This window comes from Lissotriton vulgaris, chromosome 4_1, assembly GCF_964263255.1.
Source record: "Lissotriton vulgaris chromosome 4_1, aLisVul1.2, whole genome shotgun sequence".
Lineage (NCBI taxonomy): Eukaryota > Metazoa > Chordata > Amphibia > Caudata > Salamandridae > Lissotriton > Lissotriton vulgaris.
In genome coordinates this window covers 819,969,266-819,991,069 of record NC_141691.1, presented here as the reverse complement: position 1 = coordinate 819,991,069, position 21,804 = coordinate 819,969,266, and the positions used below count along the sequence as shown (strand labels likewise).

General features: G+C 41.2%; 1 protein-coding gene across 1 annotated transcript in view; it reads left to right on the top strand.

The window, feature by feature from the left end:
• The window catches only part of PRL (prolactin), a 95,047-nt gene that overhangs the window by 54,214 nt on the left and 19,029 nt on the right, over positions 1-21,804 (top strand). Inside the window, exon 4 of the mRNA XM_086966873.1 lies at positions 7,876-8,055. Within this exon, the coding sequence (XP_086822999.1) occupies positions 7,876-8,055 (180 nt within the window). The remainder of the gene's footprint in view (positions 1-7,875; positions 8,056-21,804) is intronic.

The window sequence follows — 21,804 nt, the reverse complement described above, 5'->3', positions numbered from 1 at the left end:
CTTCATTTCATACATTCTTTTCCATACGTTTTCTTAAATCCTTAAATTCAATGTTCCCTAATGAGGGAACTGTAGAGTCTCATCTTCGTGATTTTATGCCAATGCTAGAGCAACAGAATTGGATGTAATCCTTTGTCCATCGAAACATTGTATCCTGCCATACCCTCCGGTGGTACTTATACCTGTGCTTTGACAGATATGGTCTCATCTTCCTTTAGAAATTTCTGCAATGACTTGAAAAGAATATTTTTTTATCAATTCTGCAGTCACAAACGATTTCAGTAAATCCAGGAAATGTTATTTTCCCACAATTCACCTATTCAGCAACATCAACCAATAACGGCACAACTCTTATGATGTTGTCAACCAATCCCAGTGCATCTTTACACCAACCAACCAATCACAGCGTGGTAGACTGTGTTGTCAATCTTACTCCTCGCAGCAGCTCACCCTCCCTCACAATCTTCTTCTGCACAATTTTGTATGAGCAAAATGACAATACCACGCAAGCACCAAATAAAACTGAGTGCTCCAATAAAGGATATTCACTCACAAGGTAACTAAGCTTTCTATACTCATGCACTTCAAAGAAAACTTTGATCAGCAGGATTTCACCCTTATTTGATATAGTTATTCCCTGTGCACCTGAGATGAACCATACCAATCGTTTGCCACTAACACATAAAGAAAACCTTTAACAAGGTGTTGTCTACGAGGTCTCACAACCAACACCACAAATCAGCAGACAACTTACTCATGTCTTCTACACTGAGATAACCCGTAGGAAAATATCTCAAGTTCTTAGGCCACGCGGGCCCGTTTACAACTACAGCTTTGCACAAAGCACGACAATAAAACATGAACTTTAACCATCTGGACTCCAACCACTTCACTCCACTCAATGCACATAGTCAGTTCAAAAATCGCAATTTTAAGCAAAGGCGATAGCAACATCTGCTACCTGGATCCAAATGATTTGTCGTGGGGGCTGCGTGGTGTCCTCTTAAACTAAGACTGGATTTTTTTGTGTAACGTCTGGATCGCACACTATGGTTATGTTTAACACTCCCCCACGACGTAGAGCCTTTCTGGATTATTTTTGCAAGTACAGTCATCACACCCGATCGACTTTTGCAGACTACATTGCTTTTGCTTTTACACTGATGAACAAGAATATCCCTCATTTGCCATTACTGATTTAGCCCAGCCCTGAAGAAGTCTCGGAACAATCCTCCTTAACGCGACGAAACACGTGTCGGCTGCCTTGTTCGCCGTTCATTGAGTCTGGCAAAGAACTAAAAGACTGAACCTTTCACTAACATCATTTCAAGACTGTTCCTTCCATCTGGAGAATACGCTTTGTCTCTATGTACATCAGTGTTTACATTGACTTCATTTTCTTTCATGTGGGCCTAGGCGCGTGGTCTTGGTCTGTTCTGTGTAGGTTTTCCCTGCACTAAATTAAAGAGTTATAGGGCTTATCCCCTAACCTGAATTGCACCATATACACCACTTTGCAGAATTGTACCATATTGCATATATGAGCTGAGCGCCTGGAATAATCGCTGACCTAAAAACCCTTCTTTCAAGTATACTTCCCTATTGACACTCACACTTCCTTTCTGCTACTTGTTGACTCTATTCAGCGTGATAGTCCATCAATTCTTCTGTCTTGCCGAACCCACATTTTTTTGACTCTTCGGATTTGGGTAAAGGACTATTTTTGGTGCCCTAAAATCTCACTCCGATAGGCAGAACCTTCCTCTTCTACCAGGATTTGTTGCAGCGGAAGCGTGGTAACATTTTATTATTGTACACTTACTGTCCTTACTACCCTTTACGATCAGAGAAAACTACAGCATTACCATTTACCACAGAGGCAATAGTTCTCCTACGAATATTTGTCTGGCAATAGGAAGAGTGGAAATTAGTTTGGCCAAACACCTCATTAGCTGTCCAATGAGGACCATTAATTGACAACCAACTCACAGGTTTTAGACAAGTTTTATATAGACCACTGTTAAAACAATACTGTGGAAATAAAGAATAGCAACAGGAAAGCAAGGTGAGTTATGATTACTTAACCCAAAAGCTCTGCAACTGCAATGCAAAACAAAAGAAGTAACATCTGATGTTCTGACAGAGTTTCCTATTTCTCTATACAACACATTTAAGTCATTAGTAAGCAGCACAGTTTAAATGGAAGAAGAATAGGACTCAATAATAGACTCAGACAGATATTTTGATTAATTTGATTATTGTATTAAAGATTCAAAATGCATTGCAATAAGCAGTAGTTTGAGAATTTCAGTTAAGAATAACACAGCTCATATAGAAGCACCAAACACTTAAGCAGGCTTTATCGGATGTGTATTATAAAATCAAATTTCAGAGTTAAAGAGTCCCACCACCATTCAGGCAGAAGGATAGCTTGTGCTCTAACAGCTCAAATCCTACGAAGATAGGTAAAGGATTCCAATTTAAATGCCACTAAGGGGGAGCCCATTAGCATAGACCAAAGGTCAAGAAAAGAAAAGGAAATTTGGAATGGTTACGCGAAGAATGTTCAGTCCATCACCAACTGACAGTAGCCTCAGCAAAGCAATCTAAGTAAAGAGATAGTTCTCAAAAATCATAGCATCCTTTCGCAAGGGGTAACAAAAGTATGGTAATGCCCCTCCTTTGGTGTTTCTTCTTTTATAAAGTTTCTAACAATGTCCCAGTGATACAGCATCACACCACCATCAAAAGACTATTGTATGTTCAGATTCACATAATGTCACCCAGGACATTTGCAACAGTGAGATGCTTTCCCATGCTGGTCATGAGAATGAAAGATTTGGAAGTCCACCTAGGCCTAACATCATTGTAGGGAGATACAATGTAACCATCCATATTAAATAGCTGAAGCCCTGTTCCCACAGACATGTTTCACGGTGAACGTTGAAGAAACATTCAGGAATGTCAAAATTGATACATGTACAGGTCAAATAAAGTAACATTTCACTGGTTGTACATGGGGTATTGTATTATTTAGGGGAAAGGTCAGCATTACAGAAAAGCATTTTCCAAGCAGCCTTTAAGTTGATGTTGGTTTAAATGAAATAGTTCTAAACCAACATCATATATAATGTTATAAAATCAATTAAAAATAGAGCATATACAGAACTTCCACCAACATTATTACATGTAAATAGCTAATGTTAGAAATACCTTACTACTACAATTTTCTCAACATAATTTTCTAAATTCACATCACAAAATCTGTTTTTAACTTTTCATAAACTATTGAATCGCTGATATTATTTTGCAGAATATCAAGATCACACCCGAATTTCTACACGTTTTTGCACCTACTTTTCTAAATGGTGCACTCAGACACAAAAGCAACTCTATCTATTAGCATTAATTTGTATGTATGGTTTCTCTATCTTATTTTTAAAAGCACGCTTTTACTGTGCTCCTACTACACTTGTCTCAGTCTTCATGTGTCACTGTGTTTAACGTTTGCAAAGTGTACATTCAGATTTTTGTTTCTTTAATCAATAAATGTGTCATTTATTATGATTTTTAAAATTGTGCTTCATCAGAACCAATCACAATACAGCATGTTGGTACTGTTCATCTACTTCATCTACAATGATTATCACATGCTCCTAGACCAGAGAATAAGAATTGGCCTTACTGATGCATCCATCTGATGATATTCTTTTGACATTTAGCTATGTATACATAACAGTATTAAAAAATGTGCTGACATAATTAGCAAGACCAAAACAACAGCATAATTAGTGAACTCATTGAGAAAAAAGGTTAGAAAAGTGGCCTGATTAGTGGGCCAGCAGCAGAGTTAATAAATTCGAATTTAGAGCCGCAAATTCATCCAAGATCATTTGACAGTTTAGGAGTTCTGTTTTTTATAAGCAGAATTTAAGTGAATAGTATCATCAGCTTGAACAGAGAGTTGGCATAGGATATCAAATAAGCAGTATGCATTGAATGGGGTCAACATCCTTCGAAAGCTAAAACCAAACTTTAACTCACAGTCAGGGGCAGATTTACTAAATTCTCACAAGCGCAGTGCAGCAGCTGCAACTGCTGCACTGTTGGAGTAGGAGAGAATAGGAGAGCACCACACTTACAGAAATATGGCACTCTCCTCCCCTCTTCCTAGTGCTGGTGCAGAAATATGATGTCTTGCACCACAGACCCACTTTTGCAACATAGTGCAAGGGTGTCTCTGTGAGTCTAGCATAGGCTTTGTACTGGAAGGGAAGCCTTCAAGTGCAAAATACCATTCTTAGACTAACTGGAAACCTTGTCCTTTTTGTATGTGTGCTGTACAGTGCAGCACACATACAAAGTCGGAAAAGAAAGGAGAAATTAAAACATTTCTCCTTCTCAGCTCCTGTTTGACATGGGCACTATTTTCTCACACTAAACCATGTCTACTTTATTTAGCAACCAGGGTTTAATGTCAGATACTTTCGGTGTTTGCATAGGAACACTCATGTACCACCCATGGTACCACCCCCCCGCCCTATGGGCTACGTAATGCAAAGCAGCACTGTGTTCTCCTTTGAGCTTCTTTCAAGGGTTTTCCAGCACTAAAAAAGTTTAGCACTGGAAAGTAAATTAGTAAGCAAATATTTTTGAGTTGATTTGCTTCACTTTTGTGACACAAACACAGCGCTAAATCTTAGTAAAAATACCCCTGAGAGTCTGTCTAGTCATGCTGCATATGCTGACCACTTCAATGTCATGAGATGAGGGCAACTCTGCTTTCTTTTTGTGTCTTTCATCTTACTGAAAACCTATATAAATCATTAGAACAAAAAAGTCTAACTGCCAGATTCATCAAAGTAAATTTGGCTCGCAAAGGGCCAGATTCTGAGAATCTGGCCCTTTGCGAGCGCTATTTTTGTATTTAGAATTCATCATCCCAAATTCAAAAATCGCAATTATAGAAATCGCTAAATTGCGATGAATTGCATTTAAGAAATCTCAATTTGAGATTCCTTGAATGCAATTCATGAACCATTTAAAAACTGCGAATTCACAATCTGGGGCCGCTATTTACTGCCAAGTTAAACTACGTGGTAAATAGCAAAAACTTTGAAAAATGCGCTAAAGTGCATTTTTCAAAGTTTCATGTTGCGCACACACAAGCCCTAAGGGCATGTGTGTGCGCAACATATGTGCACACATCAATTTCAGGGGTGCAACAGGGTGTCCTTTGGACACCCCTACACCCTTGAAATCGCAATCTCAAATTGTGAATCGCTAATTGCGATTAGCAAATTGAGATGGTCTTCCCATTCATTCCTATGGGCCTCTAGGCCCATAGGAATGAATGGGGAAATATTCCTTAATTGCGACTCACAATTTGTGAGTCGCAATTAAGGAATTATTAGAAATCGCTATTTTTGAATGGATTTCTTGATGAATAGCATTTTGCTATTCCTTAATAGCGAATCGGTATTTTTCGCTATTAAAGAATCGCAAAATGTGTTCTTCATGAATCTGGGGGTAAGTGCCTGAACATGTTTTGGAGAAAGTCAAATCTCTGTCAGATAGAAAAGATCAAATTATATTAGAAATATCACAGCCATGATGGTGTATTTATTACTTAATGTACAGCAAACATTTATATTAAATGTTTTATTATTTTTTTCTGCACTGCACAGTGCTAGTGAGAGAATTGGTTATTGTGTCAAAAAGGGAGTGGCTTTGGATAGTATGGATTTTGTAATTTTCATGTGTTTATGGCAAGAGACAACATGCTATTTTTTGGTGAACCGAAGTCAACGAGTTTATCTATATCTACGAGGGAAACTTGCTGACACTAGGGTCTGATTTAATCCAACTCTTTACGAGGTCAGCAGTCAGTGATTGTCTGGTGTGTATGGATGCAGACACACTTTGCTTTGATGTACCTACAGTGCAGAGAAGTTTTAAAAAAGAGGGCTCTGGCCAAAAGCCCTAGCCTTTCAGAGACCCCATGAAAAAGCCGGGTCCCTTCTGCAGAGTCTTGCCTGGCATAATTCTTAAACAGTTTGTTCTAAATACCATTTTAATTAAATTTATTTTGTGTGTGTGTGATGTGTTAGATAGAATCTATTACACAAATTGTGCAGAGAAATGTGTTTATGTTTCATGCAACATCAATAAAAAAATCATTTAGATCAAAACAGGACATCACATATGAGAAATGGGAGGGTGTCACAGAGATTACTTGAAGTCATATTAGTGAGCTGCTGTTGTGTTACAATATTGAAACACAAGTCACTATCCCTAAATACTGTATGCAAACACATTTAGAATTTGGAAGAGTGTGCATGTGCACTGTCAGTGACCTGGACAAAGAGGGCATGAAAGCGCTGAAATTGGATCACAAATTCAAAGCTGTTCCGAAAACGGGGCCCCAAAAAAAGTTTGGCCCATGGCCTTGCTACAGTGTAACAGCACCACACCTCCTACTCACATCTGTTGCGGGTATATTTTGCTGGGCAGTGCTTAATTTGTAAAATAATAATGCCAGGGCCCAGACTTTTTCTCAGAAGCGCTCAGCCAGAGCTATCAAAGGTCGAGGTGCTGAATACAAAGGCTGCCTATTAATGAGCCAACCTAATGCCACTGTAATCCACCACCAGATACTCCGAGTCCCTTTATCGCACTTTTGCAGCTTTTTTCATCCCTGCTTCCACCCTTTGTCATGGTTTTTCCATCTTTCTCTCCGTCATTCCTTCTGCATTGTGTGTTTTTCTCTCTCTTACTCTAGTTATAAGTTTGGTAAGGAAAAATAAGTGCTGGTCCCCATAAATGAGTGCCACTCACCCCCACCTGAAACCACTGGCTCAAATTAAGCACTGCTGTTGGGGCTATATTATGGCTGTCTCTCATTGCTATGGTGAAGAGCTCACAGGAGAGTCTGGTAGACCGACAACGACCTGTGATGAATGTGTCAGCTGGAGGTTGGAAAAAAATTGAGAAAATGAATAATAACTGTAACAATAATAAAAAACCTGTCCATACATACTATACACATACAAAACATCTTATCCTTGTTAATAATATTTAGAGGAAACAGTATGAAATGTCCTGCTTAGCCTTACTTCAGATAGGTTACATGCCTGTTTTCAATTTTAGAACCCCAATGCACGATTTTTTTAATAAACCATCCTTTTTTGTCAAGCATTGTTCTTAAGAATTCATTTTCGTAAGTTATGAAAACTTTTTGAAACATGATTGGTTGTAGCAAATTAGATGTATTTCTCTTTTGCTTCCATTTAGCCAAATGGGCTTAAGTTCAATTTTAGGCAAAGCTAATTTTGGAACATTTTGTGCCAAGTCGCATTTGGTACTATTTAATGAACCCTTCACCATATATATACCCTATTAAATAAATCACATGAGTGTTACTGTAAAATGAATACATTTTGATAGGCACATACAATTTATGAAATGTGCGAAGAGTCACTATCAAGACTTAAAAAGCTAATATTCTCTTTTGCATGTGTATTGCTTCAGGAAGTCTGAAAGTGAAGCATGAGGCTAATAGAGCACGGAGATCAAACATGTGTGTTATGTTTTTCAATGCTTTCAAAAAACGCTTTCTCACTATGGTGATAATTTGCTTTGGAATGCCATGCCATTGTCCATCCGCCTCATGAATGCGCCAAGAGTCCATTTTCCAGCCGCGGCCCGTGCAGGTAAAACCGATGAGGGACAATTAAATATTTATTTAATTTTCCTTGGTCACCGCCAGTCGAAATCCCCCCACCCGGCACCACCGCTCTTACCTGCATGGAACGTAGCTGACATTTTCCTGTGGATCATGTGTTCTTACTGCATGTCATGCTTGTTCATTTGCAGCATGATGATCTGCTGAATCTGGTGCTCAGGGTGCTACGTTCCTGGAATGACCCCTTGGGCCACATCGTCACAGAGGTGCAGGGTATCAGAGAAGCTCCGGACACCATCCTGTGGAAGGCAGCGGAGATTGAAGAGCAAACCAAACGACTCCTCGAAGGGATGGAGAAAATCGTTGGAAGGGTGAGCACTAAAGTTTGTGCGAACAGTGTTATGCAAATGTATCCTGACAGGGGCGGCTCAAGGCTCATGGTGGCCCTGGGCAGGGAGCGTAGGTAGGGGGACCTGGAAGAGGGGATCCGGGCGAGGCGGAGCGCGGAGGCCAGTGAAGAGGGGGTGGGGGGTCAGGGTGTTTGGAAGTGGAACAGAGCCGGAGGCCGCCAAATCCCTGCTAGGGGCCGCCACGCAAATATGTATCCATCCTCAGAGGATTAATATATTAAGGATATATATTGGTGTGGTGGCCCCTGGGGTTTGGTGGCCCTGTGCAGGTGCACAGTTTGCACATGCCTAAGGTCGCCCCTGATCCTGAGTCCATATTGCTCATGCGTAGTCAAGCCCAGATTTACATAGATTTGGCACAAGGCAGAGTGCCAAGCAAAGTTGCTGTGCATCGTTATGTCAGCTTCCTGCATAAAAGCTGTGCTAAAAGGTAATCTTCTCTTTGAATGTGTGCTGCACAGTACAGCTCTCTTGCAAAGAGGGTGAAACGAGGAGAAATATAAATGTTTCTCCTCATTAGGTCTGCCTCACAGACCGGCAAAGATCTTGGTGCAAATTCATGGCTACAACTTTTTCAAGATATGAACTTGCATCAAAATCTATTGGTGGATGCACGGATACGCCCATGTCACCCATGGAACGCCTCCTTGATTCAAAGTAACACAAGGCAGCTTGTTGCTTTTCATTACAAACCTGGATTTTGCGTCAAGTCTGTGTGAAAACATTATTTAAAGCTGATGCAAAAATATTGTAAACTGTGCCTCTCTACCTTTGTGCTGGAGGAAGGTGGCCCCCCTGGCACATAAACAATCATTTTTTAAAAATGAAGATTTGCAACTTCTATGTGTACTGCGTTAAGCAGCACACATAGAAGTTTCAAAACACTATTTAAAGATTGTTTATGTGCAGGAAGGGAAACCTTCCTGCACTTAAACAATCTTCCCCTGCAACGCAGACACCCTTGCACTATTATACAAGGGTGCCTGCGTTGGCGCTAGAGAGCTACATTTAGTGCCAGCGCAGGGGGAAATGCAGGGCTGCACCAAGGGCCATATTATCAAGAAAGGGCAATACATTATCACCACTTTTATCGGCAGGAAACTGCCGCTAAAGCGGCGATAATGGGCTTGATAATATGCCCTTGTGAATTCCCATAGAAGCCCAGGTTAACACCAGAACCATGGCTTCTATGGGAATTCACAAGGGCATATTATCAAGCCCATTATCGCCACTTTAGCGGCAGTTTCCTGCCGATAAAAGCGGCGATAATGTATCACCCTTTCTTGATAATATGGCCCCACATTGTTAGAAATATGGTGCAGACCTGCGTTTCTAAAGTGACGGAGCATGTTGTTAACCTCCTTGGCTTAAAGACATGCTTCCTCACTTTACTAGGAAATATGCTGCTCAGATTTCCAGCAAGTGTGGTAACAGGACTTTCTACGCATACCAGCATTTAACGGGCCACTCATAATGATGATCAGAGTGATAAAAATACTAAACATAGAAGGTGGGTCAGTTGCCACCAGGCATCCTGTACCATGAGGAAAAAAAATAAAACGCAAACTGCACGGCTCAGAGGAAAGAGTAGACGAAATCCAACAATGCCTTCCCTTTTATCTCCTTTACCTAAACAAGGGTACAACTCTGTGTATGTGTGTGTTAGTCAGAGTGGTTGGTCTCACGCTCTTGATTTTTCACTGTAATATTGACCTACATTTTGTCAGGATCTGATAGCCAGCATTAAATACGCTCTTTGAACAGTAAATGTTATAGATATAAATAACCATTTGCTGCATAAATATACCATGAAATAGTGTTTCCACTTCACTCTACCTAAATAATTTTTGACGCAATGAGCCTTACTACAAGGTGGTTGGATATATGTGTAAGGATACGATGTGGCTGGAAATAGCATTTTCAGCCAGTCTCCCTACTAATCTACCAAGATATTATGAGTATATTTCCCCAGAATGGGGACTAATATGCAGGCCTGGATATACTAGGATATAATTTGAATGCAATATCCCCATTCTAGGGACAAATATGCTTCTATTTGTTCCTGCTATAAGCAGGTGGCAAATGGCAGCAAGAGGCCATTATAGGCAAGAGTCGAGGGAGGCATCCATAGACAGTGGAAGCTGTAGGCTGTCAGGGTAGCGAGTTCCATGCTCCCTCCATGTCTTAAGAGGAGGATAGGTGGAGGCTGATGTTCGAGGGAAAGGCTTCTATTGTAGCACAAGCTTCATGAGATTTTATCAGCTATACTATTAGCCGGTAAAATCGGACCCCAGTGTCTTGCACCCATGGAATCCAGGTTCGATGACACTGAGGTGCTGAACATGGGAAAAAGTGAAATACGAGTGGTGCAAGGGGCTTGTAAATAAGCTCCTGAGTCCGTTATAATTGGGAGGAGCTATATCTCATCTTGGAACACCATTCCGAACAACTTATCATTAGGCTCTAAATGGGATTGGGAGATATAGTCAGACATTTCCAATATGCTCAATACTCAGTGGGAAATAATCCTTTAAATAGGATAACTGCAATACAGAATGAAACAGGCATACCTGTTTATACCAGAACAATTAACCTATCAACACATTGCTATTGTAACCACAAACATCTTATGATCATGCACATAGATTTCACTAAACCATACTACTCCAGATAAGTTACTATCAAAACCTGTTATAGGGATATATAGTCTGTATAATAATTCGCTATAAAGGTCTGTGACCACAATTCAAAGGGAGGGGGGACAAGGAGCTAATTGAAAAAAAGGTCATGTACCGATGCTCCAAAAGACAGTAGGAATACAAGGGGAGGTACTAGTTCCTGGAAAGGGAAGGACAAAGTGCAGCCTGTTCTGGTTGCAAGTTAGGGTAAAGTGCCCTTGTTGAGGGCACTTTGATGGAGATCTTTTAGGAGTTGCCGCGGTTGTGCATGTGGGTGTGTGGGCCAAGTGGTGTGGGTGAGTGCAGATAAAATAACCAGTAGGTACCCTAATGTATTTATTGAAGGGTCCACAGGGTTAGGCTAAAACTAGAACGGGGATGGAGTTGCTAATTGTGCAGCTAGAGAGGGAAACAGAAAACAAATGAATTCCCACTTCTCTCAACCCGTGTGTAAAAATTGGTGCAGTGACTAACAGTGAAGGGTCGACATGTTTCGCGCTATTCAGTGGTCCCTAATGGATCCCAGAGCCCTTCACCACGACCATAAAAGGAAAATTGAAAAGGGAGGAGTAGGGAAAGAGGCACCCTATACTCCTACCATGCCTTCAATAGGGAATTGCTGTGTTATTGAGGCCAAACAGCTTATTTGTGTGTTTGGCATTCAAACCCTTCCCTGTTTTGGAATAGGGCTTCTGCGGCAGAGAGTCGACTTGGGTGGGAGCAACGTTTTTAGTCGCCACTCAAGTCCTGGGAACCTAGCAGCATGCCCCGTCCGCCGGACCCGTGAGGGACTGCAGCGCCACCCCTACGAAGAGCATGTGCCCAATGATGATGCTTTACACTAGCAATGGTGTGTAATGTGCACAACAGACACAGGAGTATCACTTTCTCCACTCCCACTCTCATTCCCCTTTTTGGAGACACTTTACCCTAACTTGCAACCAGAACAGGCTGCACTTTGCCCTTCCCTTTCCAGGAACTAGTACCTCCCCTCGTATTCACACTATAAAGCTCTCACATACTAGTTCTCATTTAAGTTCAAACTAAACCTATTGCTTTGCTGTTGCTAAAAGTATCAGACCATGTAAATTAAATGATTTTACAAACAAACCGTCTTTGCTACTGAGCTGTTGCTGGAATCGGCTGTGTCTCTTTGGCACTTAGGTGCTTATTTACAAGCCCTTTGCTCCGCCGGTGACTCACTTTCGGACATATTAAAAGTGACTTACCTGTGGTGCAAGGGGCTTGTAAATAAGCAGGGGCGGCTCCTCCGCTAAGGCAGAGGAGCATCGACCCACTGCTATTGCAGCAGTGAAAAAAGAAAAAGAAAATGATAATAACAACACGTTATCATTTTCTTTTTCTAATTGGGAGTCAGGCGGGCTGGCTCTCTGATGCCAGAGCAGGGGATGAGTGGTTTGCACTCCTCTAAGTGCACCAGACAGTTGGGCCGGCCGTCTAGGGCTGGTCAAACTGTCATGCGCACTTGGCATATTCTCCATTGAGCTGTGTTGCACAGCCCTGTGGAGAACATGTCCAGCCTCCCCAGGCACAGCCTGGGCGTCCAAACAGGATGCTCAGGCCAATCACGATGCTGCAGGAGATCCTGGAAGCCTGAGTGCTTCCGGTACTTCCAGCAGAGGAGGAGAGGCTTGCCACAGAGAAGGTACGTTTTTTCTTTTTTCTTTTTGTTTAATTCTCCCCCGTCCCCCCACAAAACCCACAACCCCTGTTCTGCGCGAGCCGCAACTGTAAATAAGCCCCTTAATGTTCTAAAGCTTCTTAGGTTGGGAGCAGCCTTTGATGCTATAACTACCATCATACTGTTATAATGAAAAGCACTCTAGGTTTGCAATGACTGATTTGCTGAATACATTTTTTCATTTTTAAATTCCAAGGGAAACTCAATGCAGATTTAAAATAAATATATAGTTAGCTTTGCATTACTAAATTGGGAAAATTACTCCGTTTACTTCCTTGTCTTCTAAAGTAATGCATGCTATGATATGAATTTCAATTATCTTAGGCATATTAGGAGGTTTGCTTGGTTTAGGTTGTAAGTTCTATGGTCACTTCTGACAATCACTGGAATAACGTCTGGCTCCACCAATGTATATCTATTGGTGGACATTTTTTTCTCGTAAATGAGTGATGTTCTTCAGGAATCCAAATGTGTCACAGGCTCACAATTCCCCACAGCTGTCCCCCTGTTTCTAACGAGATACATCTTCTAACATACCACAGCACTACGTCTATGGCTTTGGTACTCCAGTAAGTTACTCTTGTCGCCTCCACTAAGAAGTAGGATTAATATTTTTGAGGTCTAACAGCGCTGACTAGCAGTTTGTCTTTCCATTAACAAACCCCTCCACTGCTCCTCCTCCCTCCTCAAGTGAGCCTGTGTGTTTTCAGCAAAACTTATATTTTCACAAGGAAGACTTTCTAACCCTAGTAAAGAATTGCAAATGCACAGGCCTAGTAAAACCATATGTGTATATGTCACTTACATGAAACACAAAAAGCTCAGCATAGAATATTCTGTGTCACACAATAAATGAATCTGAATGTTATGCATGGCAGGTTAGTTGTAAGCATGTATATATTAGAGAATTTCATTGAACAGTGCATAAAATCATCACATTTTCAAAATACATGAAATGTATTAACAGGTCATCAACCATACCTCCAGACAGTAAAACATGAATACATAATTAAATATTTAGTTTTCTACTTGTTTAGTTTCATACATTCAAGATTTTTCAGAAGGGTTTAGCAATTCTCTTAAAAAAACACTTTGCAATCCTCAGAGTGGAACCTCAAAAATAACTAATTGGGAAAAACAACACAATACGTGGGTGAAATGAGAAATATAGAAGGGAGAATGACAAAGGGAGCGTTCCACAATATTTCACAATCAGACTTCAGTCCCTTCTAGAAAACAGTAGACTGTGGCAGAGAAAGGCAGAGCTGCAACAGGTGAGACAGCCATAGCATCTATCCTAAGCAAACTTTCTGCATTGCTCTGTAGAACTATGCCCTGCAGAAGCCCCAATGATATCCTTTGTCACGGACAACCCAGAATCATATGACAACCGCAAACATTCACAGAGATTGCGTCTTAGATATATATGGATTTTCCAATTTAGGTATTGCTAATCCAGGCAGAACTCAGAGGTGTTCCCCTAAGAGGCCAAACACCCCTATATAATTCCGATCAATAACACTTATGGAATTCCGAAGTAAGGAAAATGAGACATGCTTGAGAGCTCGGTGTGGTGGCATATGTCAACTGTAAAAACTGTAAACTTTGTACTTGTATAGCGCACTTATACCCTGAGGCCTCTAGGCGCTGTACGCATACCGCTGTGGAACCCTTCCTGGCTTTTCCCTGTGAAGTGCCCACTCCTGGGCACCCCCAAGGTGAAGCCAGACATCCCAGTGCTGTTGGGACCGTTGTGGAGATTAAGCAAGAGTTGCAGAGTGGGACCCATGGTTAGATTAGGCACCGAGGCGAGAATGATCAGGTCCAAGGAAATTGAGCCCAAGACCTGCCAAGGCGGGAAATGAACCCTGGTCCCGGGGCAGACCTCTACATCAGGGTCTGCCACTCTAACCATTGAGCATACTCTCAAAACTACCTGTAAACGAGAGCCAGGCAGCAATCCAACTGACTCCTATTATCCTGGTGCACCATGGAATACACTTCATATTATCCAACTCTCACCAAATTACAAACTTAAATAAAGCCACAGCGACCAGCGCAGAAGTCAAGGAAAGCTTCTCTGAACAGCAAGCAAATAACGCTGCTGTCATTTTGTGATCTGGTTGTTGCAATCCAAAAGACTGACAATTTGACAGCAACATTGCAGTATTACGCACTATGTAAAACAGGTTATTATTAAGACTGTTGAATAGACCGATTTGAGATTGGTATTCAGCCTTTTGACAGGATGCAACATATCAGACAGATATATCACCCTTCTTTGAGGGTTCTTAGTAAAATGCAAGTATTCCCTTTGCTTTTTCATTAATAGTATTTTTTCTATTTCTGTTTCATGGATAGTGCAAACAAAAAAGTGTCCCAGTTTCCATTCCTTCACTTTCACACCTCGGTTATGCCTGCTCCTGGTCGCACTGTCGTATCTTCCATGCACCACCTCTTTTTAATTTTAACTTTTTATTTTTCTTTTTGTGTGAATGAGCCAGTGTTGACTTATGGCTTTATGTCTACTTCTATTTGTATCTCCTAGGAAGTGTGAAGGCATGAGAGATCATGCACTATTCTCAAAGCACCGCATAATTCTAGCAGGGATTCCGGAACATGCACTCTGAGATGTTCAGTAAATCAAAAAATTGCAAACAGTTCCCAAACAAATGCGTGACGATCCCTTCCCGTGATAACCTCCATGAAACCACTTAGGGTTGCGTCCTGGAGAGGGCTGGGATCTGGGGCACACTGGAATAAGGGTTATCCTTGAATGGTGGGCATGTTTTATGAGGAGAAAATCTTCCACATAAGCCATTCCCAAATAGCACAGCTTAACATGATGTGGTCATTAACATGATGTGGTCATTAACAAATATAAGCTTCAGAATTCCTGCAACATTGATAGAGGTTGTTAATTTGCTTCATGAAAGAATAAAATAATAAAAACAACAGACAAACAAATATATAATCGGATTCATGCATGTAGGTGCCTGAGGTAACTGCCAGCTCCATGGGCAGGCCCTTTATCAAAACCAAACCAGGAAAAGTGAAGAATTTCCATGTCAAGTTGTACATCAACATAGCAGTCCAACCAATGGCACAACCACATCACTTCAAGGTGCATTCGAGGTAGAGATACAAATATTACTTGCGCTGCACATTAGTTGCGAGGTCCTACCCTAAGACAGAAGGGAAATGCTGGGATATTTGTATACATAGACATAGCAGCCCAAATGCTAGTAGGCCAAAAAGATACAACCTAGACCATATAGAAATAACACGAAAGACCAGCTCAAAGGAGCTTTCGTTTTTTAAAAACTTGCCCTCAACAAGCTGTTCCGACGTTGTATGACTGTGAGAAGGCATTTAATACCATTAAAATAGAAGTCTCACATGTGGGTCATCTGGCTTATTTTGTTCCCTCTCCTAGTCATTGAATCTAGGTAGATACTAGCCCACTGTCCTTATTGGCACAATCACATAGTGGAAGGGGCTTATTGTGCCACTTTGAGTCATATGCCATGCAAAACCTGGCAGATAAGATGTATGACTACTAACTGCCCAAGAAGGTGTGCCTGGCGGGAATGCCAACACCACCACCTCTTTCAATTTGGCAAATGTATAACTACAGTCACTAATCCCCAAGCCCTGCTTAAAATATAAAAAATTCAAATGCAAAGATACCGCCAAGAATTCGGAGGGGAATAATTTACATGAAAGAGTTTAGTAATGTCACTGTACAAAAAGTGGGCAAGACTTATTGGACTACATAGCTGACCAGCCACCCGCTCAAAATTGAGAATACTCAGCCATCTGTGGCTGATTATTATTGAGCTGTAGTGAGACTGAAACAGATGTTACTGCCATTTTTAAATCACCTGATATGCATGCAAAAATGAAAACATGCCAAAGACAATCTGAATCAGAACCTGGGAGTCGATGCAGCAGAAAGGGTCTGGTCGTAGTGCCCACAGGCGTTTTATTGGTGTAAATTCTATAGCCATCCCTAAGTGCATAAGAATATTACTCAGTGAGTCACTGACATTGCATGTGTAGGTGGCAGAGGCATTGTCACTGAGTAAGAATATGGATCCTACGCCTCCACAAACTGGTAGAAGGAGTCCTGAGACAGCGTTATCTATATCAGTATGCTAGGTACAAGGCTCAACCTTTTCCCCTTTAGATTTCTGCAGTACCTGAGGGAGTGCAAGAACTGAATGAATTAGACTTCCTTGAGCTCATTGCATTGGAAAATACCTTGTCATTGATGAATATTCCCAATTGCACATTGCTAAACATATCCCCAAATGAGCATTGAGAAAACTAAAACAATCCTGAAAGTCATCTTCGCTAACTGAAATCTCCAATTGGATGAGACCATAGAACAACATGCAGGGGCAGATGGGTCAACAGAGAGACAGCTACTCTATAAGTAGTTAATAATACTCCCCTCATAAATGATTGAAATTACATAGGTCTCCTGATCTTCCATACAGCCTTCAACAAAGCTGACCATCAAACAGAGCTTGTCAACCACCACCTACTCATACAAATAGGAACTAACAGATCCCAGAAACTCCTTGTCACCTGTGAAGTAATCCAGGGTTCCATCCTTCTCCCCACGATCTTCCTCCTCTGCATGGACCTCCCCGGATCCTACTCAATGACATCAACATCAAGGTCCATATATTCCTCAAAACAAAAGCTCCTCAACCAATGCCATTTAGTTGTTCAAATCCTTCTTCAAGCTAATCAATAATTGCATATCAGGTACCAACCTGAAGCTCAGCCTGGTTGATATTGAATTCCTATTTTTAATAACAGCTCCAAACAGTCACAAACCCATCCTACCTCTTTGACATAAACCTAGATGACAAAACCGCTGCTAAAAGACAATGTAATATCTCTTGCTCTCACCATTAACACAGATCTCAATATCAAAGATCACACCACCATGGAAAGTGAAACAGAGTGGTGCAAGTTCCCCTGCCTGAAGAAAGTAAAACCCTTTTTTTCCATAAGCCAAATTCAGAACAAAAGCGCAAGCCATGGTATCTCCCAGCTGGATGGAGGCAATACTCTCTTCAAGAGAATTGTTTTCCCCTCTATGATCATATCGTCTTTAGGACAAGCTACACAATCTGGAGTGGCATCAGAAATGATACTTCAACATACTTTCCAGGAAACTAATGACCCAAGCAGGCAAAGCCACAAAAAGACTCAGGACATTGACAGACAGAAAAAATGTACAAGACACATAACCCAGAGAAAGCATTATATCTCTAGATTTGTCCCAAAGTCAGGACAATATCACAGTAGGTATCAGTCACAATTTATTCATTCTGTAATTACGAAGGAAACTAAAAAAACATCACTTCAAGGAGCATTACTCCACCGACACATGAAAGAACATATTTCTTTCCTGCCTCAATGTGGACGATCCAAATTAAACTTTGGGATCTCCCCTATTGTTCATTGCTCCATTTCTTTCCATCTAGGTGTGCACTTTCCAAGAACCTCTTTATACATTCTACACTTCTATAAATCATGACTGATAGTCCAAGCAACCAATCTAAAGGCACACTATGAAACTGCGAGACGCTAAGGGGAGTAACATTAAAACACAAGACTGGGTGCTTGTATGCAGAGAGTGCAGAAAAACATCTAACATTCCATTTGAAATGAACATCTCAAAGAAAGTGCTATTCAAAGGAGCAGGATCCCAGTCTTATGACCAGGTGACAACATCACCATATGAAATGTACTGGCTTTCAAGAGATAAAATGGTCTTGCTTGATAGACTTCCTGAAATGAAGATCTCAACGTATCACCCGAGGTGACTCTGTCACTTAGAAATAAAATACATCAGAAAACCCAATGTCTGTAAGGTTATCAAAACCATATGGGGTCCTGGTTCCTCAATAAGGATGTTGAGATGAAATATATGCCCAAGAAAAAGGAAGACTTGGGCAGCTGGGGCTTTTTCCTCCTTGCTTATTTAAAAGCATAGAGGTGTTGGGTAGCAGTGTGACTCTAGGGCCCAATTGACGTAACCAGGTGAGGGCTCTAATGGCCACTGCCTCCCTCCTGCAGGAAAGGATTTGAACAGGAATTGATAAGGCTTTCTAGAGATAGGTAGCATAGGGTCAGTATGATGTGAATCACACTGTACCAATTACTAATTTACCTACAATATTTTGACAATATAGAGAAATAAATCCAAACCTTTGTCTGAATCTTCCTTTGTATCACTTCTGATGCAGCAAGGGAGTTCCTATGCTATGGAAATTACAATGTCTTGTGAACTCTCCTCAGGTGTCCACATTCCAAAATATGAGACAAGCAGTCCAAATTGCATCATGGGCACTCACATGACAATTGGGATCAGAGGGCACTGGATGCTTTGTCCCATGAAAAGGATGTTCACTCTGGATTGGATCTATTTGATTTCTGTAGTTGAATGCTCTTAGACATAGCCCAAGCTTAGTTTAAAACATCAATGACACAGGACAAAGGCAGAAAAGTAGTTTAAGACATAAATAAGGGCACAACATGCAACAAATGCAAAGTTTGCTGCAGTTGCACAATATGAGTTGAGCATTTCAAAACTATTTTCTGAAAATAATCAATAGTAAAAGGATTTATGGCAAATATTTGTTTGAAAAAGCCCAGCTCTACCATTATGCATCCAAATGTTATATGACTGTACCTAGGCCCAGTAGGCAGTGGACTGAAGCCTACCAACCACAAAAAGTGATAGTTAGAATGCTTGAAGTAATCTTACCTACCTCCTTGGGCCGAATATCAGTCCTTTGTTTCTTTGCTAGTCCGTACAATTGCGGACTAAGGACAAAATTGGTCTGGGGTAACTGGTGTTCCTGTTCAGCTGTGACTTGGCCATTCAAATCATACAGGACTATTTCTCTTGGGAACAGGGCGAAGGCTGAGTTTCAAACAGCTCAGCCCTGTCTGTAGTGCCACTGTCAAAAACAAGATTTCTAGAACAGGACCCAGAGTATTTATAAGTGGCAGAGACTATACAAGAATTTTGCCCATCTCTTTTTGTTCTTCTCATTTTAAAGTCATATGTGTGATAGAAATACCCAGATTTAGGTTCCCTATCTCACCATAGGATACAACCTGTACTTTATTAATGAGACCCAACACAGCCAAAAACTGGGCTTGGAATTCTTGTGTTCCTGTTCTAGATGTACTATGTATATGGCTTGTCCCTGTTCTGAGTGCCTTACTGAGCAAAAACAAAGTGGTGGACTGGAATGCTGCTAGAGTAATTATTATAGCACAAGATTAGTTCAAGAGATCCATTTATCAATTTGTGCTTTTCTCAATGAGAGGCCCCAGTGTTATGGGTATAGGCAGACATAGCTCACTGTGGCATAGTGCTCTAGCTGAGCCAACACACATATAAAACCAAAGTAGGCAGGAGCCAGTCTGTACCCATTGAGAGGGAACTTGTCAGATAGTTGGGCTACAATGTTTCCATTACTGTAGGACTAAGTCTGATTTGCATAATGCTGGTCCCTATCTGCATAAGCTCAGTGAGCAAAAAATGATGGACTAAAAAGAAGGTCGCAGGAATTACCCATGGCTGAAATTAATGTGTGTTCCATCCATCACTTTTTTTTTCTCAGAAGATGCCCTAAATATGATGGGCAATCCCAGATGTTGGTTGCATAGCTCACTATTTCATTAGAATCAAGCTGTGCCACACTAACAAGGCCCAGTCAAATGTTTCTTATGTTCACATTCAGAGTAGCCAGGCTCTAACAGTACAGGCTGGAATGGTCCTCATGTAGCAGGGTAAGGCTGATTTACATTGAGTTAGGTACCTGTCTGAATTGTCACATTGTCCAAAAAAGATGCACTTCATGGTAGCTTAAAGTAAGTATCAGTGGCTAAGATTAACTGAGGAACTTCATGCAACACTTATCTGTTTTCTTTTTAGAAATACCCTAGGTGAAACAGTTATGTACAACACTGGGCCCTCACATGGCCAAACCTGGTCAAAGGTTACTTGCAGTCAGACTGGATTTGATGTGTCACTTCAGGCTGGACTGTTCTACTGCAGCAGTCCCAAGGATGATTTGCATATAGACCGAAACGCTGCCCTGAGTAATTTACCAGTGGCTGAGAATGAATTCAAGCATTCCCTCAATCACAGATTAAGGCATTCATCTTCAGATAGCCATATTGCCATTAGCCTTAATTTCAACCTTTATATCTCTGCATTATAGAATGGCACTACATGCAGTCAATCAATGTGGTTCAGTTTACAGATCTCAGAGGGAGTATTATCTACGAGATACGCAGATCATAAATTGCTGATCCAACCCCTATCTCAAGGGCCTACTTCACAATGTCCTGCTTTCAAATTCTTTAAATCATCTTTATTCAGATTCTTCCTATATGTAGAATATGTGTCCGATTGTTTGAGATTCACAAACATCTCTAGGAGAGTTTGTGAAATCAACAACAGTACATTTATGGAAGTTCATCCATTTGTCAATATTCACTCATGCACTAAATGAAATTTCCACATTAAAGAATCAGGAAGAAATGTGTAGTTGTAAAAGTAAAGATTTTACACCATGTTTACCCCTGGAGAAACCCCTTTCCCCTCACATTCTCATGCCATACATGGGGCTGTTTCTTTCCCAGTCATACCCTGGAACCTCATGTACTTCAAGCTCTTTTGCAAGTAACTTTACTAGTGAATCTGGACTGAGAATGGCCCTGCAAAATGTTTGTGAATTAGTATAGATGTCCAGACTTGGTCTGGGCAGCTCCCAAATATTCCTGACTATTACACTAAATGTACAAATATGAAAACAATTGTCACAGAAGTGGATTTGTTGCTATCATAATTGATCTTTGCTATCTCCAATTTGCCTTTTATTGTGCACCCCTCTCACACCTAAGTATCTTCAGAGTCCACAAATCTTCAAGATATATAAACTATGGGGCAGATTTATGTTAACTGGCGCATCCCCAGGGATGCGCCAGTTAACATGCGCCACAGTGCGCCACAGCTCCGCCAGCCATGGTGCGCCGCATTTATAATGTGGCGCACCATGGTGCAAAAACGGCACAGATGCGTGACGCATCTGTGCCGGAAATATGGCGCATTGCTGGAGTTGCATCGCAAGTGCGACGCAGCTCCAGCAAGGCTCTGGGGTGCCCCATTTTAACAATGCTGCGTCAAGACCTACGCCTGCTTCAAGCAGGCGCAGGCTTTTGACGCAGCATTGGCTTAAAAGTGACTGAGTGAAATCTCATAGATTTCACTCAGCCACTTTTGAGAGG